Raw genomic sequence first — 18,234 nt, forward strand, 5'->3', positions numbered from 1 at the left:
ATGGCTCTGATGCTGTTTACAGGATTGGTTGATGATAACTACAAAGAATTAAACTCCTTTATTAATATTAAACCGGGTTATTATTGAGTACATTGTGTCTTTGTGTGACATATTGGTTTAAAACGATCATAATAATCATATAAATCTGAGTTTTATTAGATTTATTAGCTAATGTGGCTGTTAGCATTAGCTACCACAAGCTAACAGCAGCAACAGCAGCATAGCAACGGGGTCTCGCGGCCATTGTGCACAACGTCACCAGAGAACCGCCGGAAGTTTTATCAAAACATTTAAAAACAATTTATTTAACATCAAATCTAACATTTATTAGATGCTTTATATACATAACATGTCAACAATTAAGCTCTTTAAAGCTTTTATGAGGAAAAAATATCAGCGTTTAAAAATAGCCCAGTTTCATCAGGTGTTGCTAATCAAAGTTATTCATATTAATCCACCAAGGAACCTCCAGAGGAGCAGAGCTGAGAAGGTGGTGCTGAGAAGGTGGAGGTGAGGAGGATTTGACAGCATGGCAGCAAGACGAGCTCGAAAAGGTAGTAATGTATCTGACACTGCAGAAGGCCAGCATGGTGTGGACAAGCTGAGGAAGAGGAAAGAGCTCTTCATCCAGCAGTTTGAGAAGGAAGGTCTGGTGTTTATGGTCCAAGTCCTAGATATCCTACCAAGCCTGAACCTGGTTTTGCTGAAGTCTTGTGTTTGTCCTCCAAGCAGCTCAGGAACGGGTCAACGAAATGGAGGCCAAGCTGGACAAACTGCTGGCCACAGTGGACCGAGCCTTCAAGATCGAGATGATGAAGCTGCCTCAATCCCTCCACACCACCCTGATGAAAGATCTGATGAATGGTAGCTATGTTCAAAGAACTCTGTCTCTTTTATCTTTTGTCTAAGGTGTTCAGAAAGTGACCATAACAGCTGTGTACTTTAGCCCAGGAAGCTTCTGTTGGGGAGGTCACAATGGCCATCACGGTAAGCTTTCCCAAGTCCTGGTGAAACCTTCCCTCTTTGTTTGACGGTCAGTGTGAATCCGGTGCAGCTGTTTAATGCCCTGTTCATGTCTGCAGGCTGCATCTCCAGAGATGAGCAAACCGCTTAGCAGGAAGCCCAGCAAAAAAGGTGAGTATCTGCACCAGTTTCATGGTCCTGCTCCATCTCTTTGGCCTGCCACCTTGACTTTGACCTCATGGAGGCCTTGGGAGGGAGTTGAGCTGAATCAGGCGAGTGTTTCTGCTGGGTAACAGCAAGGGGATTACAAAAAAAATCTGTAATTCAGTGGTTGAGCTGTAGAAGAACAGGGTGGGGTTCTGTGTGAATATTCGTTGTATTCAGTCTACTATCCAAACCCACTGACACGAGCCTCCAGGGTTTAATATGCAGTGTTCTTGATGGTAAAATAGTGGCAAATCTGAAAGTATGTGTTTATTTGCAGACTAATTTGCTTCATATCTGCCAGTCAACCATATTTTGTTATTTTAAAAAGCCATGCCTCAGGCAGTGTATTCATAACTATTAGGTGTAATCTCGTTCTATGAGCGGCATTAAACTCCTCAAGCGTTTGGTTCCACGTTCGCCACCACTGTAATAATCAACAGCTCTGACTTGTTGAGTTTCTCTACAACCGTGTTTCTCACACACAGCCCACCCCAGATGGCTTTGTTTACATCTTAACACTTTAACTGTGCAGAAATTTGAAGGAATTCCTAAGGGTTCCTCTTTATTCTGAAGCCGAATATCAGCTTCGTTCCAAGAAGAGGAACAAGACGTCCACCAGAGACCCACCGGACGTTTTAGTAAAATATTTAAAAACTATTAATTTCACATAATATTTAACAGCTGGTTATATTATTAGGTGATTTACATGCATAACATGTCAACAATTACAATTTAGTATAAGGAGGCCAGAGTGGCAGAACCAGTGGGTTCTTTATTTGTAGGTTATTTCCCCATCACAAACACTGGCTTATTTAATATATCTTAGCAATAAGGTTTGGTGTTGCTTTGAAAGTGTAATGTATTCCTGTCTTGTGGTTTGGTGTCTCAACTTAATTTTAACATTACAACTATATAAAGTTGCATGTCTGGTACTGACATTAATGGCTTAATCCAGTTAGACATTCCTGCACCATTTAGCCGTGTTTACAAAATGATGAAGCCCTGTTGTTTTTGCATTCAGGCAAGTCCAGCAACTCTGCAGCACAGCTGAAAGCCACCAGTCAGAACAAAACCGATGATGGCGTCAAGGTAAACACACACGTCTTGATCTGTTAAGAATCTAAATAATCAAATCTAATGATTATATTGTTTACAGAGACAAACGAAGAAGAAAATGAAGTCCAGTAACAGCACAGGAAGTCTGCGGTAAGGCGGGTTTGAGATTGATTTATTTATTTATTTATTTATTGGGGCCAATTTGTCCACATTTATAAAAGTAGACTTTATTAGGCTTAGGGATATATGGTGTCCATTCCTTTCCACCTATCTGTTACCGATTGCATTTACTAATCCTATAAAGACGGCATAACCGGTTTCCTTTGACAGATGTGCCTCAACGATCAGCTCAACCAGAACTAATGGCCGAGTGGTCAAACTCAGCGACCAAGCTCTTGTGTCTGGTTGGAAAGCAAGGTGTGTATGTGGGGTCTCTCATAGTACAGCAGCAGCAGCAGCAGCAGTGGTGGTGTGCTGCAGTCTAGGCTCTTATTTTGGTTCTATTTCCATTTCCTGCAGATCAATAAGTCGGTCACTGAGTGAAGACCTCTCTGGGAACGCTACAGCCTTGATCACGACCTCTATGGGAGAGGTAAGTAGAGCTGCTGTAGAGACGTTCTGCGGAGCAGTGAGTACAGGATGCAGTGTTTTTTGGTTCTGTCCTTCTTCTAGACTCTGCTTCTGTCTGAGGAGAACAAGGATGAGGTTAAACTCGAACTTCTGGATGATTTGGCGTTGTGTCAAATGCAAAGGATCAAGGTTTGTGACGCTGTCTCGTGCTGTATGAAGCCTTGACCCTTTTGGACGTTTTGTTTTGGAAGCAGTCTGAAATGTGACGTGTGGCTTTCAGGAGCTGATGGAGTACCTGTGCAACAAGGTTAAGATGAATATGACTCACTGATGGGGCTCAACCTGAAGAACGATCGTGTTTTAAAGAATATTTTCTTATATAAATAAATATTTACAAGATATTGTGTTGGGTGATTTGTTGGAATGAACATTTTTGCATCAAATTGTAAAGAATCTCTAATGGCTTATACTAAACCCGCTTATTTCTGCTGTTCATAGGAGCTATCTGATGAGCTAAACTTCCTAATCTTTTAACCCCTTAAAGAAGCAAAGTGTATGTGTATAATATGTATTATTTATATTTATATCTATATATAAACGAGTTTGAGTCTGCTACATCAGTGTGAGGATTAATTAATTATTAAAATATTATTAAACACTAACACATGCACCAGAGTGTGCAGGAAGTGGAGTTTATTTATTTTTGGGTGACTAGAAATTTGACAGCTGAGGAGTATAAGGGGTTAAACAATTTGTTTTGGTTTAGTTTAATAAAATCCTCTGCATAACTAATTAATGTTTTAATCATAAAATCATGCAAATTATGACTGGCAATTCCAGTCCTGAAAGCTGATTGGCTGAGACCTGTAGTAGTAGAGAGCTTGTAGAGAATTGACACTAGAGGGCGCTCCTGAGCGCGTCCAAAATGAATGGGTTTATATGAAGCACTCCAGTTTATAAATGTTTGATACTTTTCACACCATAAACGCTTAATTTTCTCAACACAGACCCTTTATCTAAAGTTTCAGAACCGCAGACTAATTTATTAAAGCTTTAAACTCCAACGGCAGCTCACCAACCAGTTAGCTCGCACCCAGTAGCAGTAATGCTAGCTAGGGCCTCGATCGCCCACAATCTTTTAGCTGAAGAAAAATAGGAATGTCTTTGTAATTTTAGAGAAATACATCATTATACTTTTACTAAATTAAAGGAAAATCCTGGACAAGCGTTTACGCACTATATTAACTCTGAGGTTTTAGGAAACACTCTTCATAACCCGGCTCTTCGGTTATTGCGCCATAAATAGAGATAAAGAGATAAACAATAAACAACAACAGACACGAAAAAAGTGAGTGAGAAACAAAGCCGAATTAGTTGGTCAGTTAAAGGAGGTGGAGAGGGAACTGCAGGCTGTGCAGGCAGTGGAGTTCGGTACTGTGATGAGCAACAAGCTGCGGGTGATGGGACTATAATTTGGCGGAAGGAGACGCCAACATTAAATCATACTGAGTGGTTCATTCACGGTTCAGTTTGTTTGATTATTAAATTATTTTCTGAAATGATGAATAAAAGCAACAGAACAACCAACGTTGTGTGTTATGGTGGCATAACAGCACGGCTGTGATCTACAGTTTTGGCTCGTGTCAGCCGCATCACAGCCTTGCTGCTTCTTGACCTCTCTACTGCTAGATGCACTGGATGCAAAATGAGATGTAGTGTTATTTATTTATTTATTTATAATAGGTAAGCAGGTCAAATACTTCACTTTTAAAGAATTGCAATTGTTCAGGCTTTAAAGGGTTAAATTATGCAGTTGGGGTCCAGCAAACTGGTCAGGACTGATGTCTAAAGCTTTAGGTGAACATCGTCTCACCATCATTGTGGGCAGTGGTGGCTCAGCGGTTAGAGCACCAGACTATTGATGAGTGGGTTGAGGGTGCCACTGTTGGGCCCTTGAGCCGCTCTGCGTCCTGGGTGCCTATGCAATGGTTCAATGCCCACCACTCTTAAGCTCACGGTCACTGCTTGTGTTTGTGGGTGTGTTAATTAGACTATCCTGTCTTGATAGTTACCACCTATTAGCTATATATCACCTACCTACACCTATATATTAGTCCTTTGAAAACTTAGTGTATATACCTAGAGTATATATAACAAAGGTTTGCATCATCATGCTGGAAGCAGCTTTTACAAGATTACAGAGTGTCCATAAAGAAATGCATAAATAAGCTGTGGCATTCAAGAGACTGATTGGTATTAACGGCCCAAAGCGCGCCAAGAAAACCTTCCCCGCCAGACTGGGTCCATTTAATCAGGCCATCTGTGCTAAACTCTGTGCCAAGACTCATCAGATCAGGCTACATTTCTCCAGTCTTCAGCTTCCCTGTGTTTGCGAGTCTGTGCCCACTGCAGCCTCAGCTTTCTGTTCTTGGCGGACAGCGGTGGAACCTGACGTGGTCTTCTGCTGTTTAAGCCCATTCCCCTTAAGATTGGAGGTGGTGTTCATTCAGAGACCCTTCCTTTTTTTCTCTCCACGAGGAGTTTTAGCCACTTACCATTGAGTAAACTGCAGAGCTAAAAAGCAAAAAAAAACCAGGAGACCCGCAGCTCTAGCAACTACAAGAGAACATCTGTCCTCATTCTGCTGATCGATGTAAAATATTATCCGAAGCTTTCTAGACCATGTCCACACAATTGCCTGAGCAGATAACTGCATTAATAACGTGTCCTTAAAAAGGGGGCTCAGTGAGTATGCTGTAAATAGGGCCTGCTGCTTTTCTACAGCAGCACTGCAGTGGGACTTCCCATTGTAAACAGTAGGAAAACCCCAGATTGCTACATGTTGAAGGTAGAAGGGACTTCCACAGATACTTGGGAATGGGCAGTTTGAAAGTTTTCACTCACTGGGCTGACTAAAGCAAGAAGCCAGCCTATTACTGCTATGACCATGTGGGACAATGCATTTTTTCAAGAGGCCTGGCCACAGGTTTTTTTTGCCCTGTAGGGATTCTTAATGGTTATAATTGATAGAGGCATGGCAAGTGTTAAAACACATTAATGAACAAAAGTGATACATGAATGCCACCAGACTTGAGGTTGCAACCCTTCTTGACATGATAAAACATTAAATGATAGTTTTAGACTATAATGCCGCTTATACATTCAGTTTTGTTGATGTTTCACATTCAAACTCAACAATGTAGTCCAAGTAATAACCTAAAAAAAAAGCAGGGTTCCTTGGTTTAGCCAGATATTCCCCATCCAAATGTTTGTGGACTCCCCAGCTAATGAATGCATTTCGGTTCTTTTAGTTGTTACAGACATTTCTAGACCCTCTAAAGAAGTACTGCCATTAAAATAGGACTTTCTGGAGCAGATAAACATCATGAACCTACTGGCACCACGCTGCGTAATGCCAACAAAGGGCTACAGAGGGGTATAAACCCCCCCAGCAATGAGCTGTGGAGCAGTGGAGGAACTGTGTGCTCTGGAATGATGGATGGTGGAGCTCCATCCCATGTCTTTTGGGAACAGCTAAGAGCAATATAGTCATTTTATTTTTTTATAAATACCCTGGATTTCAGAAGAGTGAATGAGAAGGTGTCCCAAAACTTTAGCATAACCCAAGCCCAAAGGGTAACCTGTCCAATTGACCAGATGTGGGATATATCTGTGACAGTCCATGCCTCTGGGATCAAATTGTCCAGCTAATTGAGAAACCCCACCTGTTTTGACCAGCAATAAACATCTTTCAAACCACCAAACCGATCTGATCACTGTCTGAAAACCAGCAGTGACAGAAAAGATCACCACGGGGTTCTGGCGCATAACACATATCACATGGCAATGCATTGGTTGTCTTTGAGGAGGTGCTACAGACTCAATATTGTGGAGATCTAGGACAGTACAGGCTCCATCCTTCCAAAGCTGTACATCAGGTGACTGAGGTTTTAAAAAAAATTGAACTGCTCTTGTAGAGATACTGAATGTTTTATTTAACAACTTCATAAACTTTTCACAGAAGTTATACGCCTACAGCCGTTCTCTTTTTGCCCCCTCACTCGTTCCATAAGAACTTCATACATTTCTGATCTGGATGTTTTACCATTAACGCAGGGACAAAGCCTTTGCAACATGCACCTCGGCTGAAAACTGATACAGGCATTTGATTTTTCAACTAGTTTATAATTATAATAATAATAATACAATCACACTTGGCGTGTGACAGCTGAAGCTTAAATGACAATCACTTTAATTTTATACACAATGTTGTAGTCTCTTTCTCCAATTCTTAAAATATAATAGAAAGGAAAAACAAAGTAAAAATCTACAAAGGAAAAGAAAAAGAAGTGGTAAAAATCAAGCACAGATACATACAAACCTAAAAATGTAAATGTCCCAAAGGTGTTTTCTTCTTTTATTTATTCAAAAGGACCTCTCTCTTTTACTCTCGCTTTCTTACGAACTTGCTCTTCTCAAATAAAAAGGGCTCAAATCCAAGGCCAAAACTGCATGTTGTGGTTAGTTTTAAATTAACGCTAAATACTATGACAACAACAAAAACAAATGCAAACGTTACACACTAAGTAAAAGAGAAATTACCTTTTTTCCTCCCCATCTGATGTGGGGTTGCCTGTGGAAAGAGCCTAAATGGGGGGTGGAGGGGGTTGCTGGGGAGGATGGAGAGTACAGGGAGTACAGATGGGCTCATATGTGCGTGTACTACAGGGAAGGCAGCTGATCATAGGTCATGTAATTTCTCACTGTTTAAGGCAGACCCCAATCAGATCAGAAGAAAAACCAACACCTTGTTTGTGATGTTGTGCAACTAGAACATTTTTGGCTCTTTTGCTGGAGCCAGACAGGTTGGTATGGTACGGTCGGGCTTACTGGTGGGCACACTGCACCCCAGGGCCATGATGGCCACCCTCTTCATCAGAGCTGTCATTGTAGGCTTCTCGGCGGTGGCCGCCAGAGGAGCTCTGGCTGATATCGAAGTCCTGCAGGTCGACCTCCTCCGTTTCACCAGTGACGACGGGAGCCTCGGAGCGCATAGGCAGCAAATCCTCCAGTTCCTGCAGCCAGATAGAGACCAGTGAGCTTGGGCTAGTACTGATACGCCATCAGGATTTACTGTGATCAATCAAAACATGAGGTTGTAGGAGTGGGTCATGAGTAGTAACACTTACTGCTAGTTTTTCTGGGCTAATCCAGTTGTTGTCTGGGAACTGCACGTCAAACTTGATGAACAGGTCTCCCTTCTCGAAGGGGTTACGATACTGTGGCATGCCCTCCCCTCTCACAACCCTGACGGAACCTGAAAAGCACACACCACTTAATATCTCCTCCATATCTACAAACACAGAGCTGAGCACCACAGAAGCCTAGAGGGCTCTGAAGAGGACCCACCTGGCTCGATGACTTTACCAGCTGGGTACTTCACCACGATCTGTCTGCCATCCAAATGTTTCAGGGTGAACTGAAATCCACAAAGTGCTTCGACGAGACCAAGCTTATGGGTCATGTGCAAGTCATGGCCGTCTCTTTTGAATGTCTAGAAAAGAACAGGAACATGTTCAGCTCTGACAGAAAGACATGAGAAATCCCATTAAAATTCAACATCATTCACAGGAATGTAAAAAAAAAAAAAAAAAAAAAGCTGTACGTCGTTTGCAACAGAGACTGCAAACAGAAAGCAGCTCACTGTTGAATGTGTGACCCACAGAGGGCCAAAATAAGTGTGGTCTTATTAAGCCCCCCTTAAGCCCCCCTACCCTTCAGTTTTCCACATGAACATGTGTCAGCGCCATGGCCTGCCAAGCTATTTTGAAGGGGGCTTCAGAAGCTTGTTAGTCTGGAGGTGACAGCAGCACAGAAGCACAGAGTCTGAAAGTGTTTCCATCCTCAAGCAGACTTAAGATAGACCAGGGATTACCAATCGGTTCATTTATAGGCTCATTTATAGGCCTAGTCTGTATCAGTAGTTAACGATGAACATAAACAAGCCTTGAAGCCTTTAAGAGGGAACATTGTATTTTCTTGGTTTCCAGCATCAAAACAATTGTTTTTAAATTTAAAACCTTTTTTTTTTTTTTAGATTAATCAAAATTAAATCCACAAATGTGGCAAATAGGCTGTGACCCTTTCTTTTCTGCCAGTGACGTGCCAGTTAACATGAATGTATATTATCAACATGTCATATTTACTAATTAACATTCTGCCATTATAAAACCCTTGCACCAAAACACACCCTTACAGTAAAGCAGCCTACAAAAGTGCTGCATAATCCCAAATATAACTTGCCAGTAAGTCACAGCTTTCTGCAAGCTGCATCAGGTGCTATTTTACAAAGCAAATTCTTCATCCATTAGAATAAAAAAAAAACAAAAACAAAAAAAACCTGCTACTGTGCCTTCAAGACTGACTTGTAAATAGCCACATAGTGAACATACTTTGTAATGCGTCACTCAAAAGCAGCAAGTCCTGAAATACTCCTTTTATTTAACGGCGGTGTGAACGGGGGAGGTTAAACAGCTTTAAGCGGAAAACACGGGACGCCACAAAAACACTGGTTTCTAAGCAGGTTGTTTTCGTAGATTAGTTTTAATATGGTTGGTGTAGTGCAACAGATAACACCACTACCTGCCAGTTAGCTATTACACCATGTGGGAGAGAAGGTTCGATTCCCAGTCTGGGTGACTGTGCTGCGCTACACTAATAAGAGTCCTTGGGCAAGACTCCTAATTTTGCATTGCCCCCCTCCCTCTGTAATACAAGTAACCTTGCAAGTTGCTCTGGATAAGAGAGTCAGCTAAATGCCATAAGTGTAAATATACATATACCGAGTGACGTCTCGAACTTTACATGGTATTCAAAATTGTTCATGTAACAAAATTAATTTTAAAAATCTGAAAGTCTAGGAGCATGTACTGGAATATGAAGTTTTGCAAGAGAAACTGAGACATGAAACTAATATGGATTAAAACCAACTATGACAGTCTCGACTCATTTCAGAGGCACATGCTCAGCAGCAGATATTTCCACCATACACCCTATTATTGTGAGAAATCCAACCTATTCCCAGCATCCTAAAAAAAAAATCCTAAAACAACCCACTGCACTACAGGTAGGGGCAGCTCTTAAGCACATTTGCTCATCAAGCTTCATGGTGCTCACTTTCATTTCAAAAGGTCTGAATGTGTGTTTAGCAGAAGGCCAGGGATAAGAGTGGGAGGTCTATTGATTGCTGCACTTCGGTGAGTAGACCACAGCATGTTCATGACACACTGTCACTGCAATCTGTGGTAATCCACACTAGCACTCAGCTAATGCTATATCCACTATGGGGTGTATATATATATATTTTTTAAACCACTTGTTAAGCAATTCTTTATGAATTAAGATTCAATTCATTCTCCATGTTGGTCTTTGGATACTAAGTGATCTGAAAATAAGACCAGAAGGTCAATGAAAACTGTAATAGGATCTGTAGCCATCACAGAAACGTTCTGGCATTGTGAAGTGAAGGCACACCTCATTCTCTTTCTCTTGCAGGACCAGGACGATGTCTCCAGGCTCCGTTCCTGGTGCTTGGTCTGCCTCCCCTCCAAAGGTGATCTTCTGCCCGTGCTTCATGCCCTTGTCCACATGGACCTCCAGAATCTTCACCTCCTTCACCACCTTCTTCCCCTCGCATTTTTTACAGCGGTCCTTCTCGCTGATCACCTCACCTAGAAATACAACACCCATATTTACCATGTCTCGTACGTAGAAACTGCCAGCAGTTGATGGACTAGTCTCCCTGAACACAGAATCACTTCAAGCTCAGGTCAGCCTCATTTCCATGGCCGGACCAGGTAAGAGTCCACTGCTACTGACTTTACAAAAAAAAACACTGAGCACAAATGTTTTCGGCATGCCGTTTTTAGCAGACCTCACTCAAAGATCCTTGAACTTCCTCCCTCGCTGACTGTGCGAGATGGGTTTATTTATTATTGGGTTTATCTCGAGGGAGTGCAGCTCCTCTGTGAGAACGTTTTGTTCCGTGATAGTCAAGTAAGCCTCATCCATGGCCTTGGCGTCTCTCTAGCTGTACCTAGTGCACTCATTTTCTTACTAGGTGAAGAGAGACCAACGGATCTCATGTGACCCATGTATTAGTCATGTATACATTAAACTCAACTGTCATTATAATAATGCAGGCTTGTACAGTACAATAAGACACTGTTAGGCCAAGTCTCTAGTGCATTAAGGGTGGTAAGTGCAAAATAGTATTATGTAATATGTAAAGAATCACATTACACAATATTTAGGGTTATTATAACTGCTATTTGGACAGTCTCAGACTCAGTACACTGATTTACACTCCGAACCTATAGCACTTAATCTAATTAAACATCACTAACTTCACTTTAAAAGAAGTGCGCAGTCGATCAGTGTTCTTTAAGCACTGACAATATCAACAACAAGCTCATGATTGACAAAACAGCCCTATTGCTCACCACTAATACATCTTTTATATATTCTCATCACTATTGGTAATGACCTTTAGTCATAACGCATTTGTGGTATTACAATGAGCATACACCAATCATTAGCCACTCAGAGATTTGACCAAATAAGGACAGTGCAAAGGTCTTAAACTTTGTTCCTTGTGGACCAATTATAGTGAGACGACACCTTTTTGGGCACTAGCTTTCTGCAAAGCCTCTCTTCAGTAGATATCTGAGAGACTCACCAGACTTTCTCCCTGGCTGTTATCACTTTAAAGATTTGCTGGATTAACTTACCTTCACCACTGCAATCACTGCAGACGGACTGCATCTGTTGGACCATGCCAGGAGCCAGCTGTCTGATCATGATGCGCATACCACGCCCCCTACAGGTTGTACACTTCTGGACTGCACCACTCTTTCCACCCTGACTGCATGAACAGAGGAAGAGTGGACAAGAGGACAAGCCTTTATTTATTATGAACCACAAACAATGTAAAGGCTCTATAACGGTAATGTGACGAACTTCAAAACGAAGTTTACTGTTTAATATCCAATGCATCATCTATCCAATCAATTTAGCAGCATGTACAGTACTTGGCAAAGCGTTATACCTGAATCAATCTCAAAGTAAGCAGCAAGAAAACCACCCAGTCTTAAGCAAATGTTAAACGAGGCACAGAGTGATGCATATAGGCCTTACAAATTACCTACTATCTTTCACTGACACCATTGAATTACACATCCGCGGTACTTACCCATTACAAGTGCTACACAAAACATTCTTGCTCAGTTGTAATTTGGTTGTTTTTCCATTATACAAGTCTTCAAGGGATACCCTAAAAACAGAACAAAGAAGTTAGACATCAGAAACCTTTATTTTGCCATTATTCACTTCACTTATAATTAACAGGCCAACAGTGCAGGTCAAGGAGACCTTGCTATTCCCAAATCTCTGCACCATAACCTGACTTACCTAGGCTGCCTACACAGCTTTGATAAGCTAGTATGGTCACACTTACTTGAGAGGGTGGACCATGTCCTCTCCTCTCCGCCGCCCACCATTCCGGCTGCGACTCTGCCCGCCCATGAAACCAAAAAGGCCACCACCGAAAATGTGGGAGAAGATGTCGTCCATTCCAGGACCTCCTCCGCCCCCTTCCCGCAGCCCTTGCTCCCCATAGCGGTCATACAGCTCCTTCTTTTCTGGGTTGGATAGAACTTCGTATGCAAAGCTTATTTCCTTGAACTGCAAACACAAAGTATATAGGTCAAACTCTTCAAGAACTTCAAACTCTTAAAACTACTCATATTAATGAGTTTAGAAGTGCAGCATCTACACATGGGACATTACTTAAAATATCACAAAAATTTACATTTGAGACACCATGCAAATCTTTTCTTCATCTTTTGGCTTTTTGTCAAGCACCATGCACATACTCTGCTCTCCTGTAGAGATGAAAAATAAGCTTGTCTAGAAAAAAGGGTCCCTATAGCAATTTGGAGCCCGAGGTCCACTGGGTGTTAACAGGAACTTGCCAAATGCAGAAAACAGACCAGCACCAAGGGTGCCAACGATACCACTGCGCAAGCACATCTCAGGAGGATATTTCATGGCTATAGGTTATAAAACGGTTTCCCATAGGAATCTATAGCTCCACTATAACAACAAACACCTAGTTTTTGTTTATAAGTAACCTGCGACCTTCAGCAAAAGCTCAATGGTGAGCTCCATTAGCATACAAGTCACTTTGTGCCATTTAAAAACATGCGACAGGCATGGATCAGCAAGAGCTTACAACGAAAAGAGGGGGAGAGAGTTAACTAGGTTAACTAATTTAGGAGAAGGGTGCCAATGCACTACTTTGGCAATATTTTAAGTTACAAAAAGAAAAACAAAGAAATTGTTTATTTTATTATTATATTTTAAAGCATGCATGTAGTATGGGGGGGGGGGGGTATAATTTTACTGGCAGTCTAACAATGTGTGTAAAGGTCTGTGTTGCTTAATACCTTAAAATCAGTAAATATTGGGGACTATAAATGGATCAAAACCAAACCTATTGCAGTCTTAAATCTTCAGGGTTACATTTTCTAGATCATTAAATGAAATGGCTGCAAATGAAAGGCACAGTCACGCTCGTGAGGATTTCGCATGACTGCTTATTGCGATAATGTCACAAAGCGGCTTTACAGAATCAGTAATTAACAGCATAAGACATGAAAACAAGGGAAGCACCGTTCTGATACGTGCCGATACTAACAAAATTAGCTGGACCGGGTATCGGGTAATTAGTCTGCTACAAAGGACTGATCCATTCATGGAACCCGATTCTCGCATCGCCGGTATTCTAGGCTTCATAACCCAGGATCAGAGTGACCTACAGACATCATAGCAAACAGCAAGACTCCCCCTATCTAACCAGCATGACCCTCGACCGGTCATCATCTCTCAGCGAGTAATCCAGCTCGTCTTCTATATAAAGGAGAACAGAGAAGGGAGGGGCTGCTCGCTCCTCTTTAGTCTCACAGAATTTAAGCTTCAGAATAAAAGTCCTGAGCCCAGACAGCAGTGAGCCGAGGTCCAGCACAGTTATTCATTTTAGTGACCAATAAACAGAAGCTGGGTTCATTTGTTATAGTTTGTTTTATGAAGTTAGTAAAGTATTGTCTTCAGTCTCTCCCAGATGGTCAAATATTGTTTATTAATTCAGCAATGGTATCGGATATCAGCCGATATGCAAAGTTCATGTATTAGTATCCGTATAAGAACAGAAAAAGATCTGTGCATCCCTAATGAAAATGTAAGACCCCCAGTGAGCAAGAGAAACTCCCTCAGAGCTGGAGGAAGAAACCTTGGGAGGAACCAAGACTCACAAGGGGGACCCGACCCGTCCTCCTCTGATCAGAACTATTTATAAATTATTGATAAAAGTTACCAAACCATCAAGACTGTTCTACTGCTCAGGTCTGCAGCATAATCTTAGTATGTCTACTATAATCATGGGACAGTATAACTTTACTCATCATTTCTCAGAGTAATGATAGTTAATGGACACTATGTTAATGATATGCCACTACTAATATTACCACCATTAAGAGTCCATGTAGATTTTAACAATGTTATTTTTCAATGCCAAATCTTAGCACCATATAACCCCCAACAGAATGCTATGCTAAAGCCATGTTTCACACCAGAAGTGCGCCGTGCCCCAGCTATTCGTGTAGTAGGCTGACCTAATCAGAAGAGAACACTTGCCAACGTCTGATTAGCTGTTCAGAGACAGGCTTTAAGCTTAGCCCTTTCATGAAGACGCCTTTACAAAATAACACAGTGAAAACCTCCAAGCTCAACCTCCTCAGTTCTCCACATTTTAGCTATAGGAACGCACACCACCAACTCCGCCATCTAGAGTCTTAATTAGATTTGAAGCCTGACTCAAGCTGGAAAGTCAGATTTAGTGCTTCTGCCGTTCCGAACGCTCAAATCAGACACAGGACAACGTCAGATTTGAGCTGCCCCTCTAAACAAACCCAACACCTGAGTTGAGGTTAATTACTGAGGTTTGAAGAGCTACTTTTGATGAACTCCAGTTCTGTAAAGTGGCTCGCAAAGTATTTAGGGTGGTGTTAACCCAACTATTCCACACATGACCAGCTTTGACAGCAGCTGTCATGGGTTCAATAATTGTGTCTGGATTTGAGCCCTGAAGAATAAGTGAGGCCTGAAGATAAATGGCAATGGTGCACTTTCATATTACATGTTAAAATGTAGAGAAATTAAGCACAGGAGTAATTTTACATTTATCTGTAAGTGCTCTTGCTATTTTAAGGTTAAACAAGAAGCATAATGAATTACACTATTCTTTGCATAGGCTTAAACTTCATGCCATAACTACACAGCTTAAATAACCTACTTATAAAAAGACGCCAACAACAAGAATATGGTTATTCCTGAAGAAGCCATGCTTGCTTGCTTGCTTACCTTGTCTCCAGCATTTGGGTTCTTGTCAGGGTGATATTCTTTTGCTAATTTCCGGTAAGCCTAGAAGGATGACAAAAGGTTCTCTGTTAAATAAGTGTTTAAATAAAGAAATATATTGATGGTTCACAAAGCAGCACTAAACGACATGTCTTGATTTAACGAGACACGACATGATTTAACGAGTAAATTAACTGATTAACGACATCATTGGGCATCATGGTCATTTCATTGATATGGCAAATTCAGACTGGAACTCACTCACTGGAACCAAGACCAAGTTTAACTACTGACTCAAGCTGGGCAATATAAGATATGTGGGGAAATTCTCAAAATTAGTAAAGTATTGATTACGCCAATCCTGATGCCGCAAGTCTCTCCCAGATGGTCACATATATGGTTTATTAATTCAGCAATGGTATCGGATATCAGCCGATACACAAAATTCATGTATCGGCATCTGTATCGGAACAGAAACAATCACAATGACAATATTTTCACATAGTGATTAATTTTGGTATAGTGATGCACAATAAGCTTTTCTAAGCTCATAGAGGACACTGGCCAACTGCAGGCTTCATTACGGACAGTGTAATTAGACTGCATAAATAAAACAAGTCACTGTATTTAGTACAGGAGCAAATCTGAGTAGTAATCTTACTACTATTATTCTGTCAGTACTGGTATTTGTATCATATCAACAACAAAAACACATTATCTGACTTTGAGATGGTAAACCAGATAAACAGCAGATAAGATAAGATAGTCCTTTATTAGTCCCGCAGTGGGGAAATTCCCAGTGTAACAGTCAGTTACTGACTGAGTGACACTCAGCTACAAAAATTTGGATAAATAATTTACACTATGTACACAATATAAATAAGAATTAAAAGAGCAATAACAATATTATTTACAGCAAAAGACTCTTAATTGCATATGGGGGGGGGGGGGGGATATTGCACATAGTATTCCCTGAACATGAACATGTGTGTGTAGTTAAGTGTGTGTGTATGTATGTGGTCCGCTGGGAGCAGTGGGCCTGTGTGTTATACTCTGGATTATCTATTATCTATGTCTGTCTGTCTGTCTGTCTGTCTGTGTTAATATGTATATAGTTAATAACTGAGACCATAGGGAACCCTAACGCCTCTCCCTCCACCATAACCGGCCAGCTCGCTTCCTGTAGATAGACAGAGATAGATAGACAGATAGATAGATAGACAGACCAACAGACAGATAGATAGATAGATAGACAGACCAACAGACAGATAGACAGATAGATAGACAGATAGATAGACAGACAGATAGATAGACAGACCAACAGAGATAGATAGACAGATAGATAGATAGATAGACAGACCAACAGACAGATAGACCAACAGAGATAGATAGACAGATAGATAGATAGATAGACAGACCAACAGACAGATAGACAGATAGACCAACAGAGATAGATAGACAGATAGACAGATAGATAGACAGACCAACAGACAGATAGACAGATAGACCAACAGAGATAGATAGACAGATAGATAGATAGACAGACCAACAGAGATAGATAGACAGATAGATAGATAGACAGACCAACAGACAGATAGACAGATAGATAGACCAACAGATAGATAGATAGACAGACAGACAGACAGACAGACAGACACCCATGTCTACCTGTTCACCTCTCTACGTCTACCCCTCCATGCAACACAGACAGACAGACATGCAGTTAGTTAGACACACAGATCAACATAGTTAGACAGACAAGCAGACAGACAGACAGATATAGGAGCACAGCCAACATAACAGACTACACAGAAGCTAAATAACTGAGACCATAGGGAACCCTCACAGCGCCTCTCCCTCCACCATAACCGGCCAGCTCGCTTCCTGTAGCTGCTGAGCTCAGCTACACAGACCTGCCTGGGAACTTGGCCATCATCCTAAACTTGGTCCTCAGTCTCTGACCTCGAAAGGACAAAGACGATTAGAGAAATATACTAATTACAAAACCCCATAAGAGCCATAAACACACGTCCCAGGCCTGGCCCAGACTAGCTATCTAGCTACACTCCAGCTAATCCGGCTAACAGCGGCTAGCCACAGGGCTAAAGTTACTCAGCAGGACTCAGACACCGGCTGACTCCCACTGAAGATGACCCAGCCACCCAATTTAACCACCCACTGGACATTACAGCCACAGGCCACCTTCATTAAGAGCTAAACCCGCTGTTAGCTTCGTCTGTCGTCGAACTAGCTCTCTAGTTGCACAGCAGTGGAGAGAAGCACTTTCTTCAAGCATCTAGCTGGATAATTTCATATAAACTTAATATAATTACAATATTACAGGTTTAAAAAGCCACATTAAAGTTAATTAAGTGAGAACGTAGCTATTAGGCTAGCTAAACCTTAATGACCGCGTCTAACCGGCACTGCTAGCTAATGCTACTAGGCCAATAGGGGAGGTAGGGGTTAGCTTAGCATGCTAGCCGGTGATCCCTCGACCTCATGCCGATTTAGAGGCGGTGAACTCGGCGTCACGGTGCGCCGCGGTCCGCTAGGCTTGGAGGGACCCGGGTCTCACATTTTCACGCGTATCCGAGAAAGACATTATACACGTTTAACAGCCCGATATTAGTCATAATTACTTTAATAAATAAATAAATGAGTAAGTTATAGGTTTATTATAGCGTATTCGACAACACAGGCGATATAATCTTAGCTAGGCTGGCTAGGCTAGGTTAGCTAGCGTGCTAACTGGCTACCGCTAGCGCCGATAGGCCACAGCATCCAGCGCTATCTCAGCTAAGCTAAGCTAACGCGGCTAATCCCGCTTCCTTATCCCGGTTTAAAGGACGGGAGCTGGCCGCGGAGGCTCGTACGGCGGTGCTCCGGGTTAAACCGAGACCCCCGCGGTTCCCCCGCTTTACCTTCTTGAGCTCGTTCTCCGAGGCGCTGGGCGACACCCCG

At 41.8% G+C, this 18,234-nt stretch overlaps 2 protein-coding genes across 2 annotated transcripts in view; one reads left to right on the forward strand and one right to left on the reverse strand.

Annotated features, from left to right (window-relative positions):
• The first annotated feature begins 529 nt into the window (after positions 1-529).
• cdca9 (cell division cycle associated 9) lies at positions 530-3,127 on the forward strand. Its single transcript, XM_072671659.1, has 10 exons — positions 530-647; positions 733-864; positions 947-987; positions 1,083-1,134; positions 2,192-2,259; positions 2,327-2,376; positions 2,557-2,643; positions 2,746-2,818; positions 2,899-2,985; positions 3,077-3,127. The coding sequence occupies exons 1-10, from the start codon at positions 530-532 to the stop codon at positions 3,125-3,127; spliced, it is 759 nt and encodes a 252-aa protein (XP_072527760.1).
• A 3,640-nt stretch (positions 3,128-6,767) lies between these two features.
• The window catches only part of dnaja2a (DnaJ heat shock protein family (Hsp40) member A2a), an 11,564-nt gene continuing 97 nt past the window's right edge, over positions 6,768-18,234 (reverse strand). Inside the window, exons 1-9 of the mRNA XM_072671497.1 lie at positions 18,195-18,234; positions 15,274-15,333; positions 12,311-12,537; positions 12,047-12,127; positions 11,586-11,719; positions 10,330-10,526; positions 8,206-8,350; positions 7,986-8,113; positions 6,768-7,871 (exon numbers count right to left, since the gene is read on the reverse strand). The exon at positions 18,195-18,234 is cut by the window's right edge and continues 97 nt beyond it. Coding sequence (XP_072527598.1) covers positions 7,683-7,871; positions 7,986-8,113; positions 8,206-8,350; positions 10,330-10,526; positions 11,586-11,719; positions 12,047-12,127; positions 12,311-12,537; positions 15,274-15,333; positions 18,195-18,234 — 1,201 coding nt within the window. The 3' untranslated portion in view covers positions 6,768-7,682. The remainder of the gene's footprint in view (positions 7,872-7,985; positions 8,114-8,205; positions 8,351-10,329; positions 10,527-11,585; positions 11,720-12,046; positions 12,128-12,310; positions 12,538-15,273; positions 15,334-18,194) is intronic.

This window comes from Salminus brasiliensis, chromosome 25 (assembly GCF_030463535.1).
Source record: "Salminus brasiliensis chromosome 25, fSalBra1.hap2, whole genome shotgun sequence".
Classification (NCBI taxonomy): domain Eukaryota; kingdom Metazoa; phylum Chordata; class Actinopteri; order Characiformes; family Bryconidae; genus Salminus; species Salminus brasiliensis.

Coding starts and splice junctions, on each gene's coding strand:
- cdca9 (XM_072671659.1), top strand. CDS start 530: ATGGCAGCAAGACGAGCTCGAAAAGGTAGTAATGTATCTGACACTGCA. Junction 648..732: donor CCAGCAGTTTGAGAAGGAAG/GTCTGGTGTTTA, acceptor TCCTCCAAGCAG/CTCAGGAACGGGTCAACGAA. Junction 2,986..3,076: donor GTCAAATGCAAAGGATCAAG/GTTTGTGACGCT, acceptor TGTGGCTTTCAG/GAGCTGATGGAGTACCTGTG.